General features: G+C 44.5%; 1 protein-coding gene across 1 annotated transcript in view; it reads right to left on the minus strand.

The window, feature by feature from the left end:
* Nucleotides 1–17,485, minus strand: part of LOC115575401 (inactive phospholipase C-like protein 2) — a 68,382-nt gene that overhangs the window by 24,332 nt on the left and 26,565 nt on the right. Inside the window, exon 2 of the mRNA XM_030407439.1 lies at nt 1,338–3,821. Within this exon, the coding sequence (XP_030263299.1) occupies nt 1,338–3,821 (2,484 nt within the window). The remainder of the gene's footprint in view (nt 1–1,337; nt 3,822–17,485) is intronic.

Here is a 17,485-nt window from a genome sequence, read left to right on the forward strand (position 1 = left end):
TGATTGTCTTTTAAATAAATTTTAAGAAGCACAAAATAGAGGACCGATGTCATTGTCTTTTATCGTTTTCTTCGTCTCCTTAACACAATTCTATTAATACAGATTTGCCTGAGGCAGACACAGCACTGTTGATGGAGTCCTGTCAACAGTCAAAAGTGCACAACAAGATTATTTTAATTTTGTTAGCTGTCAGTAAAGACAAGAGCCTGAAACTCTAAACTGACAACCAAACAACACAGCACTTGGCGTGTAAAAGGCTCATTGGCTTGCCCTTTGTTGTAATTTGTAGACCGAGCAAATGAGACATGCTTTGTATCACACCCTTTAGTCATCATAAACAAATTATATATGCTCTGAAAGGCCTCTGCCACTGGTCACAAGCCAAATATACACTGAGGTTACCAATCTCCATTTGCTCATCTAGAGGACTTTTGAAGTAGTGTGCTAAGTGCCTAGCAACCCCGTCCTTTCCCATGGGCAGTAATTGTCCCTCATTAATGATTACACTATTCATAAAGCTCATAATTTTACAGCAATGTCACTTTATTACCCCTCTCTCCTACAACATTAATAGAGCACAATTAGTGGCAAGCCTCTATCCACAACAGCAAGTGGAATTAGTCCAATCAGAAACACTTAGATCAGTTTGTGCCTATCGAAAGAAATGAAAATGAATGCAATATGATCTGGTGGACAAAAAAACTTCTACACCATTTCAGATCCTTACATAAAACTCAATATGCAGGTAACCATGAAAGTAAGTGAATATTTATCTGTTCTTTAGTCTTTTGTCATTAATGTAAATGACCTCGAAATTATTTTAAAATGTTCTGAATACCATGTGAACTGCTCTGCAAATTCAAGGTCTGCAATGACTTTGATGATCCTGGTCTCTTTACCCTAGCTCATTTACATAAAAAACTTTTACCAGCACAAAAACTGTTGCATAATACAATAAGCTGTTTCCAGTTACTCTTTATTTTCTACAGCAGGGAGCATTTGAATTTGGAGTATCAATTATCTACTCTGTACTGTTGCACAAGTTGAAAATGGCAGCAGTGTGTACTTTTTTCTTTGTTTAAAAAAGAAAATGTGAGTTAAAGTCTCAACAGTTAAATATGTTATTAAATTGAAAAAGATGCCCATTAACCTCACAAAATAAAAATAAAAATGTAATCAAAGTTTTGGACCACAAACACACTAATCAAAGATTGATCTGCAATAAGCACCGATGTAGGGAAAAGCTTAATGGAGCAGGCCAGTCAACCAAATATAAAGGAAATCCAAAGAAGTTCATACAAAACCATTTACTATCTAATGAGAATGTAGTTTCTTACCTGCACATTTTCTCTGAGGTCTGTGGCCTCCCTGAGGGGCTGGGTGGAAGCCCTGAAGAGCTCGTCCACTACTTTGATCCCTGTGGTCTTGGTGGTGGTGTACTCCCGAGCCTTCCTTCCCTTCCTGACTGACAGACCCCTCTTATGTGCCTTTCCTCCACCTCGCCTGTTGGTGATGGCTACATGCACAAACAGGGTCGTGTTTGGTAGGAACTCTCCTGTCAGAGATTGTAGGGGGACATGTCTATAGCCTGGCTGTAGGCACTCAAATGGGATGGTGTATTGGCCAATGAACTCGTCCCCAATGTAGTCGTCATCCAGCACCACAAAGCGCAGTACTGAAAGTTCTGGTAAATTGATCTGGAATTCAAAACTCTCATCGAATATTGGGTTGTCACCATTCTGGGACACAGTCTTGGTTCTTTGCTCAGCACAGTCGGCTGGGATGCCGTGGATCTCCACATATATGTAGGGCTCCACCACATCGCCCTTAGCAGCAGAGCCACGAGGTTTGGGCAGATTCTGCCCACTGATGATTTTGATGTGAAGAAGCTGAGCAGACACCCCCGGCAGGGAGTCCCGAGCATTGGCACTGAAGTAGGACACCTCCTCTCTCATGATGGCTGGCCGCAAAACATACCCGCAGTTGCCATTCTGCCTGAACCAGCCAAGGTTGAGGTCCATCATCAGGCCTGGCGTCTGGTAGTTCATGGCCACAATCTGGCAGCCACACTTCCAGAAATCCTGGGGGTTCATGTTGCTGGCATCAATTCTCATGGGTGTGGGGTATACCCTGGAGAGAAATCGTTTGTTATAACAAACAAATTCTTCTGGGAACTCATTGGCAAACCTGTTTGCATCTACCTCATTGAAGGAGCAAATCTCCCAGTATTTCTGGTCTCTCTTAGAGATCTCAAAGTCCCTAAACTGGACTGACTTGCAGAGAGATACAAGATCAGACAGCTCTCTGCACAGTCTGAGTCTCTTGTACCCCAAGCCATTTAGCTGGTCCTTCTCATCAGCTCCCACTCTTCGGGACATTTCCAGACCTTCCTCCTCATCTGTCACATCCCCTTCAGGGTCAGTGCAGCTTGGTGGTAGCCTCTTTCCCTTGAGGAGGATTTTGCCTTTGAGTTTCTCAGGGGAGGGTAAGTAGTTTTCCTCCTTGTTGGGAGGATCAATGTGCAGCTTGTCCCCAAGAATCTTTTTCATGTGCTGTGCCATGACCCTCTGCTGGGGGATGCAGCAGTGGGTCACTAAGCAGAGAATTAGGGGATATTCAGAGCTCTCAAAAGCATATTGGTTTATAATATCCAGGACTTTTGAGAAAGCTAGATGTGAGGCTACCGAACTACCTACATACACCACTGGTTCATTATCAGGGCCATCCCATACAATGACCTCAATGCTGCGACAGCCCATCCTTAGAGCTCGGATGTAGCTGCTGATGTCTGATGAACCCCAGAAATGATCTTCCAGAAGGGAGGCATTATGCGAGGAGTTGATGTAGTAGTGGGACAGAGGCTGATTCATATCCTGGCACACACGCTTGTGCTGGGGGTCAAAGATGTGGCATTCGGAGGAGAGGAGGTAGTGTGTAAAACCATCAATGGAGAGGTAGCCCTTCTCCCTGCCTTTGGCAGATGGCTCAAACTTTTGAACAATATCCCTGCACATGTCCTCCGTTACACCCTCCACACCCTGCTCCACCTCTACGAATAGCATCAGATCTTTACTGTCCAGGTACTCCTTGTTACTTGAGAACTGCATCAGTAAGAAGAAAATCTCTGGCCGTGTGCAGAGCTCACAGTAGGCCTCCACAAAGGTGTCCATGTTAATTGCCTCTCCGTATTGGTCTTTAGCTTTCTGGAGTTCCTTGAACTTCAGCTCTATCCTAGACTCTTTCATTCCAGGGTTAAGACCCTTAATTATCTGAGTGGCCCTGAACAGGTCAATGTGTCCGTCCTTTTCCATATCTGCCAGATCAAACACGGAGCCAATCCATGATGTTCGTAAACTCGGTTGGCTGGGTTCCATCATATCAACGGTGTGCCGGCCATAAGACACCAGATACCTCAGGCCCATCACCCAGGTGCTGACAACATCTGCTGTACTGGCTACCAAATCTAAAGACTCATAGTTATCCCCATAAATGATTGAGAAGGCGCATTCATCAGGAAACTGGTCAGAGAGACCATTGCTGCGCAGAACTGGAGTTTTCTTTCCTAAGCGGACCTCCTTAATGCCCTTGATCTCCAGTTTAGCCTTCTCTGAATCCTTCTTGGATGGTTCCCAGCGGAGCCAGTGCATGTCTGGATCCAGCAGGAAGTAGCGGTTGTACATGCGTGAGTTGGAGCGGACTTTCTTCATTTCACAGCCCTCCATCATAAAGGCCATGCAAGCAGCTGTGCTGTTAATCTTACGGTCACTTGGCATTGAGCTGAAGGACACTGTTTTCTTCCTCACCTGCCGTTTGGAACCATCCTGCAAACAGAAAAGGAGAGGGGAGGTTTAATGTAGAAGAGGACTTCTTATTTACACTTCCATCTGAATTCAAGAAGCAGGAGTAAAAAAAACTACAGTCAGATTGAAATGCATAAAAAAGAAGAAAGGAGACAAAAGGCTGAGTACGCACTTTCATCACAGAGCAGCTTTGAGCCTACAGCTGATAGATGTATGCACATTGAATTCTTCAAGAAAAGTCATGAATCTAAACACAAGCAAAAAAGTAAAGATGGTCATGATAGGCCATTCTCATAAATAAAGTGTGCTGAGCTGCTGAATACACAAATCTGACAGCCGGTTATCAAGTGCTTAGTGCAAATCTTTCTTTTCTCCCCAGTGGTGAGCCAACATGCTGGGGCCCATTTTTATGGAAATGGGAAACAGTGATTGATGGGCACCACATGCAGTCTTCTTTGCCAGTTGACAGTTAAAATGCTAAAAAAGAAAAAAGAAGGAAAAGAATCTGTAACTTTTGTATATATATATATATATATATATATATATATATATATATATATGGTTTTATGGCTTTTCTTTGATTCAAATAATAATGCATGCTGCACAGTATAACAGTATAACTTGCCGTAATGATAGTGTACAAAATTGGTGATACAATGTCGTATTGGCTCAAGTCACAATGGTTTCTTCCCTCAAACAAAGTCAAGGGCTTTAAAATCAGTTTCAAGTTACCTTATAATTGCAAACGAGATGTGGTTAATTATTTATCCTGTGGGCAACCTCTCATAAATCCACAACATGTCAGCCAATTCCAAATACATTGAAATGTTTCTTAAAACTCCGGGGAGACAGTCTTTCTAAAACAAAGCCAAACTTCTGAATTTAACCAAACAGAGGCTCCTGACACCACCTGCCATGACATGGCTGAACTTTCGCAGCTTTTAGGTCATGAGCCTAGCTGGCAGAAAGCAGACAGACAGTGCTGCCCTATTTCCACACAGGGCTGTGGTTAGCTAGATAGCCTGAATGCAGATGGCCTGGTTAAGGGCTTGGAAAGTGTGCTTGTTGAATAATGCATACCAGAGAGAACAGTGCATTAAAATCAAACCTAAACCAATCCCCAGATTACTGCCACATATTACAAATTCTAGACACAAAGCCTTTGAAACCGTCACAGTTGAAACTCACAGAAGACAAATTCCCTTTTATAGTAAATCATTTTGTGAAAACATCTCTTTCCACAGTTGCATGGCAGGGGTATCATTTGACTTCTTTCAAGACCTTTAATATGAAGATAATGTAACCAAAGCCACCTAAACTAAGTTTCCGTTAGTTTGTATAATAAGAAAGGACAGAGGGCCCTAGGGCTATAAAGGTCTTCCCTGCAAGACAGTGACTGGCAGTACAGGTCTGATGGATCTCCCCAGAGCATGGTTCAACTCCAGCCACAGTGAAACACCTCAGGGCCATCTATCTTCCACCTGTCGGTCAGAGGCAGATGACGCCCAGCACCTCATCACGATTGATGAGCACCACTTGATGCAAAGCCGAGGAAATGACATGATCATCGCTCTCTGCTTTTGCCCTTGTTTTACGACCTCTATCTAATTTTCCTACACATAAGTCCTCAATATCATAATTTACAAATCTGTAATCCTTCAGAGATAAAAAAAAAAAGAAGAAAAAAGAATAGAGATACAAATCATTCTTTAAAGGGACAGTTCACCCCAAAATATATATTACACATTTTTCCTCTTACACTGCTATCTATCTATAGTGTGAGTTGCAGAACATTGGGGATACCTGATGTAGAGATGTCTGCCTTCTCTCCAATATAACATACTGAATATAATGCTTTTCTTTCGGTTAGTTTGTAAAAAAAATGGCCAGTGACAGACCTAATGCAGCGTCTTGTGAGCTGTAGTTTTCACCAACCTATTTGGCTGTCACAGATGCAGTGTCTCTCGGCTTATTAGTGGACCTGTGGCAGTGCAGCCCGGCCACAGCCCACCCTTCAGACTGTCCAGAGACACTCTCGCAGTGAAGAACTGCCACGGGGTATAAATGACCTTGAAGGACGAAGAGTACTGTTTATTGAGGAAACTATAGCTCATAAACCGCTGCAGTAAACGTGTCGAGCGTACAGAAAGCCACCAATCACAAGTGGAAGAGGGGAAGTTCTTGCAAGAAGTTCAGTGGGATCCATAATAACACATAAGTGAGTAAATAGTAAATGGACTCCAGTCTTCCTCTTACAGTGCCATCTATCCATCTAGATTGTTTTGGTGTGAGCTGCAGAGTCTGGGATATATCTGCTGTAGATGCAAGGTTACGTCTGTGTGCTTTGCCACTTTGGGCACAAAAAGCCAAGTGCCATCTAGTTCCATTGTATCCGTGAGAAGACAGATATCTCTACAGCTGTCATCTCCAAACTCAGCAACTCACATCAATCCTATCTACATAAATTCAGTGTCTTAGCTTGTCTTACACCAGATGGTGTGCTATGGCCCAGTGACGCTGGGACCACCCAGGTCCAAAAAGTTACCCACTTTGTGATGAAAAAGGGGTTATTCAAGCGTTTTCTCCCCACCTCAAGAAATACTTGCATACAATTGTTGTGACAGCCGCTGCCAAGACCCACAGGCACATCTAGCCTTGCCAAGACTGTGAGGGTAACAAGGTTGCTGTTGGTTCAGCTGGAGAATAATGCAATTTGAACATTTTCACAAAAGTAACCTAAAAGTGAAAAGAATTTGCCAACCACTTCACATGAGAGGGAGACTGATTACAGCATCTCTAGAAAATCACCCGCCCCCAACCCATTACAATGCCTGTAGTGGGATATAAATCTGGAGGTCATAATCAAGAGATCACATTTCAGTCCAAACGCCATGCTCAGTAGCCAGCTCTTTTTGCCCTACGACAGACAAATACAGTGTACAACTCCAGCCTTTTTACAGAGCAGTTCAAAGGAACAGTTTGTCTCCCCTCTGGTTTGTTCCTTTTCTGTTTGCACAGCCGACCAAATGGACCTCGACATTGAGCGGGGTATTGGATATATCTGAGGAAAGCTCTGAGCAACAGAAAGCAGACTGAGCAAGTGGCAAGAGGAGGGGAATTTGTTCAGGTCCTGATTGTTTCAAGGCCTTCTTTGGGGAAGTGCTGTCGCCACAGAGGGTCAAAGAGCAAAGAGGGTAATCTTGTGTCTCATTAACATGCTGTCACAATTAAGCTGGACAGCCAGGTAGGACAACATGCTGCAACCCTCAGCTCCAGCCTCTCAATCAAAACCAACAAGGCAAAACGGGATGATTTCACACTGATACTGAATGCTATTGACTTATTTTTATGTGCAAAATCACAAGGTTGATGAGCTAGAAGAATGAGATCAAAAAGGTTTATATCAATCCTAACGTCATGAATAGTTCCAATTTCTTGTAAATACACTTTTAAAACCTTTTTAAAGAAATTTCTGTCCCTGTGTTTTCTGTCATACAGTTGTCTTTTTTTCCATTGATCAATCATGTCTGTTGCACTCTCACCACTTTTTCACAGCCTCTGGGGTTTTCCTGGTAGAGATGTCTGCTTTTTTGTTGTGTGTGTGTGTGTGTGTGTGTGTGTGTGCTTGAGCACTTCTGGTCTGGCTGCCTGTTGCTGCTGTTTTCTGCTGTTGCCGCAGTGATGTGGGGGTATTTTGGTAATACTCCACACCTCCCCCCATCCGTTTTCCTGTGGTGACGCCGGCTGCCCCGGGCTGGGTCAAACTCTCCCTGATGGAAGGGTGAAGCTGCTGGGGACAGGACAGGCTGTGAGGCGAGTCCCCAAACATCCTATGAAGGGCAGTGGTATGCCACACTCACTCTTTCTCCCGTCAGTTTTGTCACACCCTGACGCTGGGCGCAACAACCAGTATGACATGGGGAACATAACTCCAGGGAGGCAATTATTTCGACATGATTTCTCAGGTTGCCTGTTACACTGCAGTTCCCTTCTGAGTGGAGTGTGCCAAAACAATAACTCTTTTAAATGGGACTGCAGGTTAAAATGGACACACTATTCTCATACAGTAGACTTTAGACTGTAGACTGAATATTTGTTTAATTTTATATTCGTTATATTTCCAATTATATCTCTACAACCAGTGTACATCTGGCTGGCTTTCTCTGAACTCCCCACATCTGCTGTGTGTCCTGGAATGCAGCACTATCAGAAAAACCAAGAGAGCATGTTCGTGCGGGTGCAACAGAAGCACCCAGGCAAAAACCCCTAAGACCCTCCTCTGCTGCCAGATCTCTTGTTATGTCAAAAAGAACAAGCAAACCTAAAAAGTCCTCTAGCACTGCCTGCTTATGTCGTGGCATGAACAACTTCTCTGACTGGAAAAACACAAGATTGTGCTGTAGCTGAACATTAGAGGGCTACAGAGGGTACGTGTCTCAGCTACCACACTGTCAAATGTTTGACCAGAGTGCTGAACCTGCTTTTGATCACGTTGAGGATGATTCTCTCCCCAGAGGTCTTCCTGTGGGACTCTGGACATACTGCCTCTTTCAAAACCACTTCCTCCCCCATCCCACCAAACCTCAAACCTTCCCACCTCCTCGTCACGGCTGCGCTGGCTGCCTGCCACTTGCTACTCACAGCACCTATCATATCTCAACTCTAAAACGGGTCCGCAGAAAGTAGTCAGGCACGGCTCACTTCCTCTCGCCCACAGAGCTACTGTGTCATTCGTGTGTGTGCAATGCGAATCGGTGAATAAGGCAACAGGGGAGCGTGGGTAATAGGGAGTGAAGACAGAACAGAGCAGAGCCCTCTAGATGACGTGCCCGCTCCGAGATGTGAGTCAGAGTATCTGTGCTGTGTTTGCCCGCATGTTCGCCGGGAGATCATAGGATCAATGTAGACATACATTGCCAGCCACAGCTAAACCATATCACACATTGAATGCCCACACAGACACGTCAAAGACACATTCTTACTATGTGCCCCAATTTTACTTGTGTAACTATTTGTTGTTTCGATGTGTGTAATCATGGTAGAGATGAGGCAAAAATGTCTGCCCCTGCAATTATCAGACTGATGACATTTTTCTTGGTAGCTGCTGTGTTGCCTGACTTGTTGAAAAAGCAATAACATTTCTGATATAAATACAAATACTATACACGTTTTCAGCTAGTAAGGGACGAGTTTTCCAATTTTTTTCATGTGACAAAGAGATTTAATCTATTTATGTCTTTCTTAGTAGAGCTGATCTGATTGTTGTGTCTGGTATCATTTTCCTAGCAAGCCCAACACTGCTCCCTGCTGAAGCACTTGACATGAAGAACCTAAGAGCTCTGGCTCCTGCCTTGAAGGATTTCACAGCTCAGTAAACCGTACTTGGATGAGGTAGGTGGGAGGTCATCATCGGAGCATCCCCGCCTCCCTCCCTCCCTCCCTCCCTCCCTCCCTTCCTTCCCCACCACCAGTCTCTGCTGCCCACCACCTCCCTGAGGCAACAAAGTGCTTCTTCATTCCCACATCTAAGATGGTTACACAAGCTGGCATCTGAATCCTGCCACACAGAGTTTGGGCCAGCCATCAGTCAGCCTAACAGACTCTACTTCCGAAAAACTGGTTGGGAAAGGCATCCACAGAGATAGAAAAGAAAGAGGGGTAAGGTGAATGTATGCTAAGATTGAGATAGAAGCAGCGATGTACGTAAATTGAGAAAGAGAGCGAGTTTAATCAGCTTAATGTTAACTTAATTTGTTTAGATGTTTTGGCATTGCTGTGCAACCTCAATGCCAATAAAGCAAATTAAGTCAAATTAGAAAAAAACTAAATTCTCGTAGAGGGAAAGAGAGAGAAAGAGAAGGATGGAGAGATAAATACCATGTCAGTAACATTTTTGCCTTGGCAACAGAGCAATGTTATCTGTCATGCGAATAAAGCATCGTGGAGTTGCATACAGATTTTGGGAAAAGGAGAGGCGAGGGAGTGATGGAGAGAATAAAGACGGATAGATGAGGGAAAAAGAGTCAGAGGCTGAGAGAGAGAAGTCGGGCCTGTCACTGTTTGTCACTGTAATCTCTCGTGTGGGCGACTGCTTTAATTCTCACAGCGGTTCTCTCCGCGGCACATTGTGCAACCCATCACATCATCTAGGAGCAAGTTTCGCAGAACACGAACACAACGTGTGAAAAGGCGAGAAAATTGAAGGTCTGAGAGGGAGTGTGCGTGAAATGAGTGTTTGCAGACATGCTAGCGCTTGTCCCGATGCAAGAATGGATTTTACGTTTCTTTATCCAGGTGGTCCGCTGTGCACAACGCTCACTGTGCCTCGAATGCAAAGCCGTGGTATTCCTGTTAACACTCTTTCCATGCTCAGATAATACGTGGAAATCCTCCAGAGAATGCTGAACAAGCCAAAGGGCACCAAACAGTCTCACTAATTACTGGCCCACAGAGAGAGTGGAGGTCAATGTTATCGAGCTGTGGAGCCAAAGAGAAAAGCACCAAGTGCTGCGTTTAGCTTAGAGAATTCACTCACAAGCATTTGCATTTAAAAGTCCATTTATTTTCTGTATCAGCCAGGAGACCCCCTCAATACACTCACTGTGTCTACAGGTTTGGTCATAAATCATAACTCACCCCATAAATCACCTTTCTGAGTTCACCGAACATTCGAATGCACACATGCACACCAATGTCAGGCTCTCCTGTGGCTTCTCTATCAAACCGCCCTCCTTCTCCCCAGCTGCTTCCCTTATGCTTTCCATTGCCTCGCGTCACCAATGGGGCCAATTATTTCCTGCAGTTCCTATTACATGAGCTCAGTTCAGGTGAGTTTCCTCGTGATCATGCGTGCACATGTGCATGCTTGTTGCTAAGCACGAGGGAGAGAGACAGACAGAGAGGGGAGACGGAGAGAGTTTTCAGGAGGAAGTCACATCCCGTTCAAAATTTCCTCACGCTCAGCTTCCTGTCTTATCAGTCTGTGGTCGTCCTCTTTCGTGGGCAGGATGCCCGCTGTCAATTTCCCAGTCACTCTGACTGATTGCTTGTCTGTCGGGTCATGTTGGTAATTCTGTAGAAGCTGTGTTAAATAATAACACAATAATCCTTGCAATGGGAGAGGGGAGACACAGGAGTGAGTTGTTTGTCCCTGGAATCCCCTTACAATACTCTGCCGAATGTACTCTTTGCCTGGTTTAGGATGCTTGAAGGTCGTTTCATCTAAGCTCATATTCGTTATTTATCTCAGTGGGGCCACCAGGACATCTAAAAATGCACGCATTCATGGCACTGTGAGGCACTTTGGATAAAACGGCTCATACTCGTGCTGTCAGATCTTTGTCTCATAAGCATCAGAAGGGTTTTTACTACTTAATGCTGCACTCAGGAACTTGGCACATAGCAACAGTGACAGGAAGTTGTTTGAAAGTTTTGAGAGAACTTTGTTTTTTTTTAATACCAAAGGCACCAAGGGGGGCAACAGAGGTCAGGTGAGTATTTGCTTCTGTTTTGAAGTAGTTTATTATTTGTTTTAGGCTTGGATTAGTTGCTTCCTGTGCATGCATACGATTATAAAACTACTAAGGAGGAGGAAGCTCACATCTCAACCTGCCATGATAACACAGTGATTCATTGGCCTACAAACAGTTGCATTAAACAGAATTATTGCCATTTGAAGATCATTTAATGCCACTGACATACTTATTATAATATAACACAATAATGTAAGTATACCCTGTGAAAGCACAATAAACTTTCCATTATTTATACTGTAATGTGAAAAAAATTGTGTGTTTTTCCATTTTATATGTATTGTTATGGTTTTATCTTATAATGGTAAGGAAACTCTGTAATTCTGGCAACATGTTGTCTATAATGTTGATATTCTTACACCCAAGTAAACACAACTGGCAAAACAGAGATCAACAAAAATGGTCAGGGTCATGTGTGTTTATGCATGTGTGGGTGTATGCATAGATCTATACATACAAGGTAGTACATGAAGTTGTGTATAGATATGTGCCTTTATGTGCATTTATGTGCATGTGCATAGTTATGTATATAGTATATGTACATATGTGTACGAGTCACCTGACGTGAGTTGTAATCTAATCTATGTTTTTTAATGCACCCTTTCATGCTATGATAATGTATTGTATGGTCCTGTCAGTGTACTAGGATGTACCCCTTCGACCTTGTGTAATAAAAAAAAAAAGCTTCTTTTTTTTATTTCTTACTTTTATTTATTATTGAGTATCTTTGGGTTAGGGGGTCCAGTGTCATGTCAGTCTGAGCACCCTGTATTATGAACATGATACATTTGGGTGATTTTTCCTTGAGCTAAAGGTTAATAGAATGGCTCAGCAGACAGCACATAGCCAACTCTGTTTTCTTCCACTTCAAACATTCAATAAAGTTGGTGTTTTAAATGACAGCAGCCTTCTGCTAACAAACTGATAGCTGTGTGCCAAACCCCTCACAGCTATCGCCACTCGTTGACTCAGATACAACTATGTTTAATACTTCCCCATGGTCTGCAAAGCTTTAATTAAACTGTGTTGCCTGATCGCAGAGCTTTCCTCTCATTACATTCATTACCACGGTGTTGTCTCATTTCCCCAAATGGTTTTCAGCCACCGGCACCAGATCTTGGCTGTGATTTCCAAGAATGCGGAGGATGTGGGGGAGTGTGACATGAATATGTGTTTGCCCAACTCCAAATGATGACCAATGAAAGGATAATAGCCGACACTGGCGCTTCAACACCTGGTTCTCCTCATCAGTCGCCCTCCTTTCTGTCCATCGCTTGTCCTCTCACTCTCTCACTACTGTTTCCTCTCCCTCTTGTCTTTTTCTTTTTTGAAGTCTTTCTCTCGATGTCTCTTTCTCTACATGTATCCCTTCATACAGCACCATTAAAGAAATGAGATTGATACTGGGAAACAATTAAGGTCGGACTACTGACGTGCTGAACGTTTCCACTCTGTGGGAAATGATCTATCACTTCCTCAATAACATCTGACAGAGGCAGCTGTTTTGAACCCGCTGACAATGAATCGTGTGCCTGAGCCTCGGGCGCAACAAAAGGGGAAGCCAGAGGAAGTCTTTTGGGTATATTCACACAAACACACACACACACGCTGGAAGGGGAAATTTGCCCATTCTCCTCTGTTTCTGCTCTGTTTGTCTAAGACCGCAGCTCATTTTGAACAGGAAGTGAGAATGTTGCAGTGGCTCTTGCAGTGCAACGCTACCAGATGTGGCCTCTCTCTGATCCACTTCCAATAAAACTTTGCACAGGACCTCAGTGGAGCACAGACCGTTTCCAGCCTTGCAGTCCTCTGTGTTGCCGTGTGGCTGGGACGCATGATTATCAAAGCCAGGCGGGGGAAGCAGAGGAAGAGTGGGAGGCTGATTAACAACAAATGTCACCCTGCCAGTCCTATGCCACACATCTCTGCGCCATTTACCCTGTACCTCAGACACAATGCTCGTATGAAATGACAGCCTGCCATAAGATTAGACACAACCCTGCAACAAAAAAGAGAGATGCTATCTGTGCAGCGTAAGAGAAGCAAAACACGGCCTTTTAAGCGGCAGAAAACATCAGGTGCTATTGATGTGGGATTTGCAAGTCTGAGCATGAAGGTTCGATGGCTATAAATAAAACCATTACAGGACAACAAGGCCACAAGTTTCCCGAAGCTTAATCCTTGCCTGTCCCGGCATACTTCAGTCTGTCAATGCGGCCACACAAGCGTAACCTTGGCGGCCGTCTGCATTGCAGCGAACAACGGCGAGAGAGAGGTGCCCCCGCCTGCCACCAGAGAGCTGTGCTGCTGCTGCTGCTGCTGCAGCTGCTGCTGCAATACAGGACACCTCTGCTACAGTCCTCTCCCCTCCTCCAGCTCACCTTCATTTTTTTCCCACTCCCTACTCCCTTAAAAGGTCCAAATAGAGAGGGAGATAAAGGGGGAGAAACATCCTGCACTGTCCTCAGACAGATGTGCCTCGTGGTGTTCACAGTCATCCCCCACACTGTCCTTGAAAGGGATTCTGTGTTTGTGTCCATCTCCTCTGAGGTGTAAACTCACAAGGGGGCAAACCATGAAATCCATCATCGACCCCAATAATGTGCAAAAAAAAAAAAAGAGCTCTGTTCTCCCTTCCACACCTCCCACTATACACCTACACACACTGCTTCATTGTAAAACCAAAATGTTACTGTGGGGGTGCACACCCACCTCCATGCGCGCCACACTCACTCTCCAACACCCACCATGTATGTATTTAAAACATCTAGAGCTGAGGAGCTATTTAGACGCTGGAGTGGAGACAGAGAAGCAGGCTAAAACTGGCAAGTGTTCAGAGAAGTCCAGTCACCTGTGTAGGAGCGGGGGACTCTGTGTGGGCTGAAGAGCAGGCGAGCTTACTATAGCACAGCACACACGGAGCCTTTGGTGAAGGCTATTGTTTTCTCCCAAACCCCACGTCTTTGCTCAACGTTTGGCAAAAAATAAGACTACATCTCCGAGCAGGCTTTGATCAATGATGCATTTTCTCTCTGACACATTCCACGCCTGCGTCCGTGAAGCCCACTCAACTCTATAAATAATCCCTGTGAGCCTGATCCTTGGCTGGGCTCCTTCTGTCTCGTCAAGAGGCTGGCAAACCAACTCATGGACTGTTCCAGTGCCAATGAGCAAAAACAACAACTCTGGTGATGTGTGCACCCCCTTATCTTTTCATCCTCAGGATGATGAGCCTTCTCACACAGCTCCTTCCTCTTATTATCTATTACATAATCACTTTCCATTGCACTTAATTGGTTAAGCATCCTAGACTGAATGTTGAACAGTGCATCTATTCTATCCTTTGGCAGCCAGGCAACAGAGTACATTTACTCCAGCTCTGCACTTAAGTACAGTTCAGAGGTACATGTGCTTTACTGAAGAATTTCCACTTCATGAAAGACGGTACAATAGTGGAGTACCATGAAAAATATCAATATCGATGTATTCATTATGTAATATATGATAATAAAGATAATAAACACTGCCACAGGACATTTGGCTCAATGAGTGCTTTAAATGAAGGATTTTAATTATGTGTTTTTGGTGCACAATTGCTACTTTTGCTTTTGTAAAGGTACTTGTACCACTCACTTGGGCAGACTAGTGGTAAATGGGAAATGGTAAATGGACTTGCATTACTATAGCTTTTCCAGTCTACTGGACTCACATTCACCCATTCGCACACACATTCATACACTGATGGCGGTTCAGGAACAATTTGGGGGTTCAGTATCTCGCTCAAGGACAGTTCTACATGCAGCTGGGGGAGCCAGGCATTCAAACCATCACCACTTCTGTTTACTGGACGACCCGCTCCTGAGCTACAGCCGCCCCAACAGATAACTAGTAAGAGCTGGGAGCAGAGATAGGGTGAGTAGTTGCTGAGGTGAACATCAGTTTCATTAGCTTTTTCTCACAGTATAGTGGAGACAAATGTAGGACATGGCAGGAAGTGGGTTTGCTTGTGTAAATGCAGAGTGAAGGGAGGGTGGAGGACACGGGAGCAGAGTGGTTCAATGTGCACACTTTGCAGAGGAGCTTGGGGTGAAGGTGACCTTTGTGTTTTTGCCCCAGAGAGCCTGACTGTAGTGAGGAGAATCAGGACCATCAGGAGTGGGCTTGGCGGACTGATACGTGATGGATTGACAGAGTAAAGACATGGGTGCGACAGTGGGGGTTAGAAAGAAACACGGCGGTTGGCATGTAAAGGAAGATCAGGGAGAACAACGCTTCCTATTTTTAGGTCTGGCCTCTCTCCTCTACCGAGAAGAGGGGGGGTAAGGATTCCCTGGGAGAGAACTGAACAGCAGGAGGGGAGGTGAATCTGATGAGGATGCGTAAGAAAGCCACGCAGATATCCAGGCCAGGATACAAGCTGACCCAGTTTCACCAAAATGCCCTGGCCGCCACATATAACTGAACTCATCTCTCTTAGCAAGGACGTGTGCTCTTGTTGCTAAAGGTCACGTGAAGGTGACAGTTTGTGTGTCATCTACGAGCAGACTCATTTCTCATCCTCTCGCTTAGGCAAGATTGTTATTCACAGCACAGCAGGGATGCAGCAAGCCCAAAACAATCAGTGCTACAATATTATGCAACATGATCCTCAGGAGTTCTTTGCTATAAAAGGTGTCGTTTTAAGGAACGTGGAGGTGAATCTGCTGCATTACTAAACTGGTACAACTAGTGGAAAGATGACTCGGCTTCACCGTTTCTCAAAAAGTAAAGAAAACATTCTATTTTTCAGACCAAATCAGGCGATCCAGTGAAATACCAGCACTCCCATTTATTTTGATCATGGGTTGTACAGGCAAACCCCGTTGGTGATGCCGACGGCAGGGGTTGCAGAAAAAATGCAAAAGCGAAAAGTTGAAACAGAATTTACTCTCGGTGAAACGAAACCTGATGTCACGCTGCAGCAGCCAATCACGTTACCAGGCAATCAAACTAGCTGGTCACTTTAAATAATGCCTCTTTTGGATGTTTTCACATTTTCTTATGAGCGCTGGTTGACATGACACGTTGGGTGACAAAGTTTAACAGATAATGTCATACAGGCCGGGGAAAGTCACATGCCCAAACATTCAGACGTCCGTCAAATCGCTCCGAGTCTCAACTACGTTTTGTTGCCTCAGAAAACATCATGCTGCCAGGCGTTCGCACCTGCAGTTGAGGAGAAATACTCTGCAAACTTGTTGTGGATGAAGAAATCCTCCCTGGAAGAGCTGTTGCTCCCAAGCCTGCAGCCAGAAACCATGCACTATCCAGGTGGTGTTTACAGATGAAGTGATGATACTCTCCCAGTTGTGTCCTCCCAAACTGCCACACAACGCTACACTTAACACTTGATTTCATCTGAATGAGGCATTAATCAGATAGTCTTATCCTCAGTCTTTTGGAAAAAGAGGCAATGACTCTTGGCCACTGGCTGAATTTATTGGCCGAATTCACATTATCCTCTGAGGCTATTCATATGTGTTTGTATGAATTCTGAGTCATAATGCAGCTTTTAAACAGCTCTGCTACATGAGCTTATCCAGACGAACGTAGATCCCAACTGCACACGTACGCACACCCCCACACAGCTTGAAACTGAAATCCGTATCAAATGGAGGAAGCACCACTAATGAGTTGAATAAGTGAGTGAAGCACCGTCAGGCTATTTTGGTCCTGTTGTGTTATTTTGTCATGTGGTTGACTTTATAGTTCCCTGTGGAGCACAAAAAACCTTGTAAGCCTTCAACAAGCAGCTACAAAAGCAGTAGTTCCGGCAGCAGAGCCACATCAGTGTTTAAAGGAGGACCTTCTGGGCCGGGCTCTCAGCCCCTGTCATTACCACTCTCTGTGGGGAGCTAACGACTGGAGGAGCTGGAGGACAACATTTTCCAGCGTCCCTGCACCCTTTTACCATTCTGTATTCATGTTAACACTCATTTACAGATTGGATATGAAACAGCATACAAACATAGATGGAGGCCTTTTTTCAAAAGGTAGAAACAATGCCCAAAGTCACTGCATTACTCACATCTCTCCTAGGACAACAAAGGCTTTCGTTGGGCATATGCTTAATTATGGGGAGAGAAAAAATTGCAGAGCGTGGTACTCGATGTC

This window comes from Sparus aurata, chromosome 23 (assembly GCF_900880675.1).
Source record: "Sparus aurata chromosome 23, fSpaAur1.1, whole genome shotgun sequence".
NCBI classification, from domain to species: domain Eukaryota; kingdom Metazoa; phylum Chordata; class Actinopteri; order Spariformes; family Sparidae; genus Sparus; species Sparus aurata.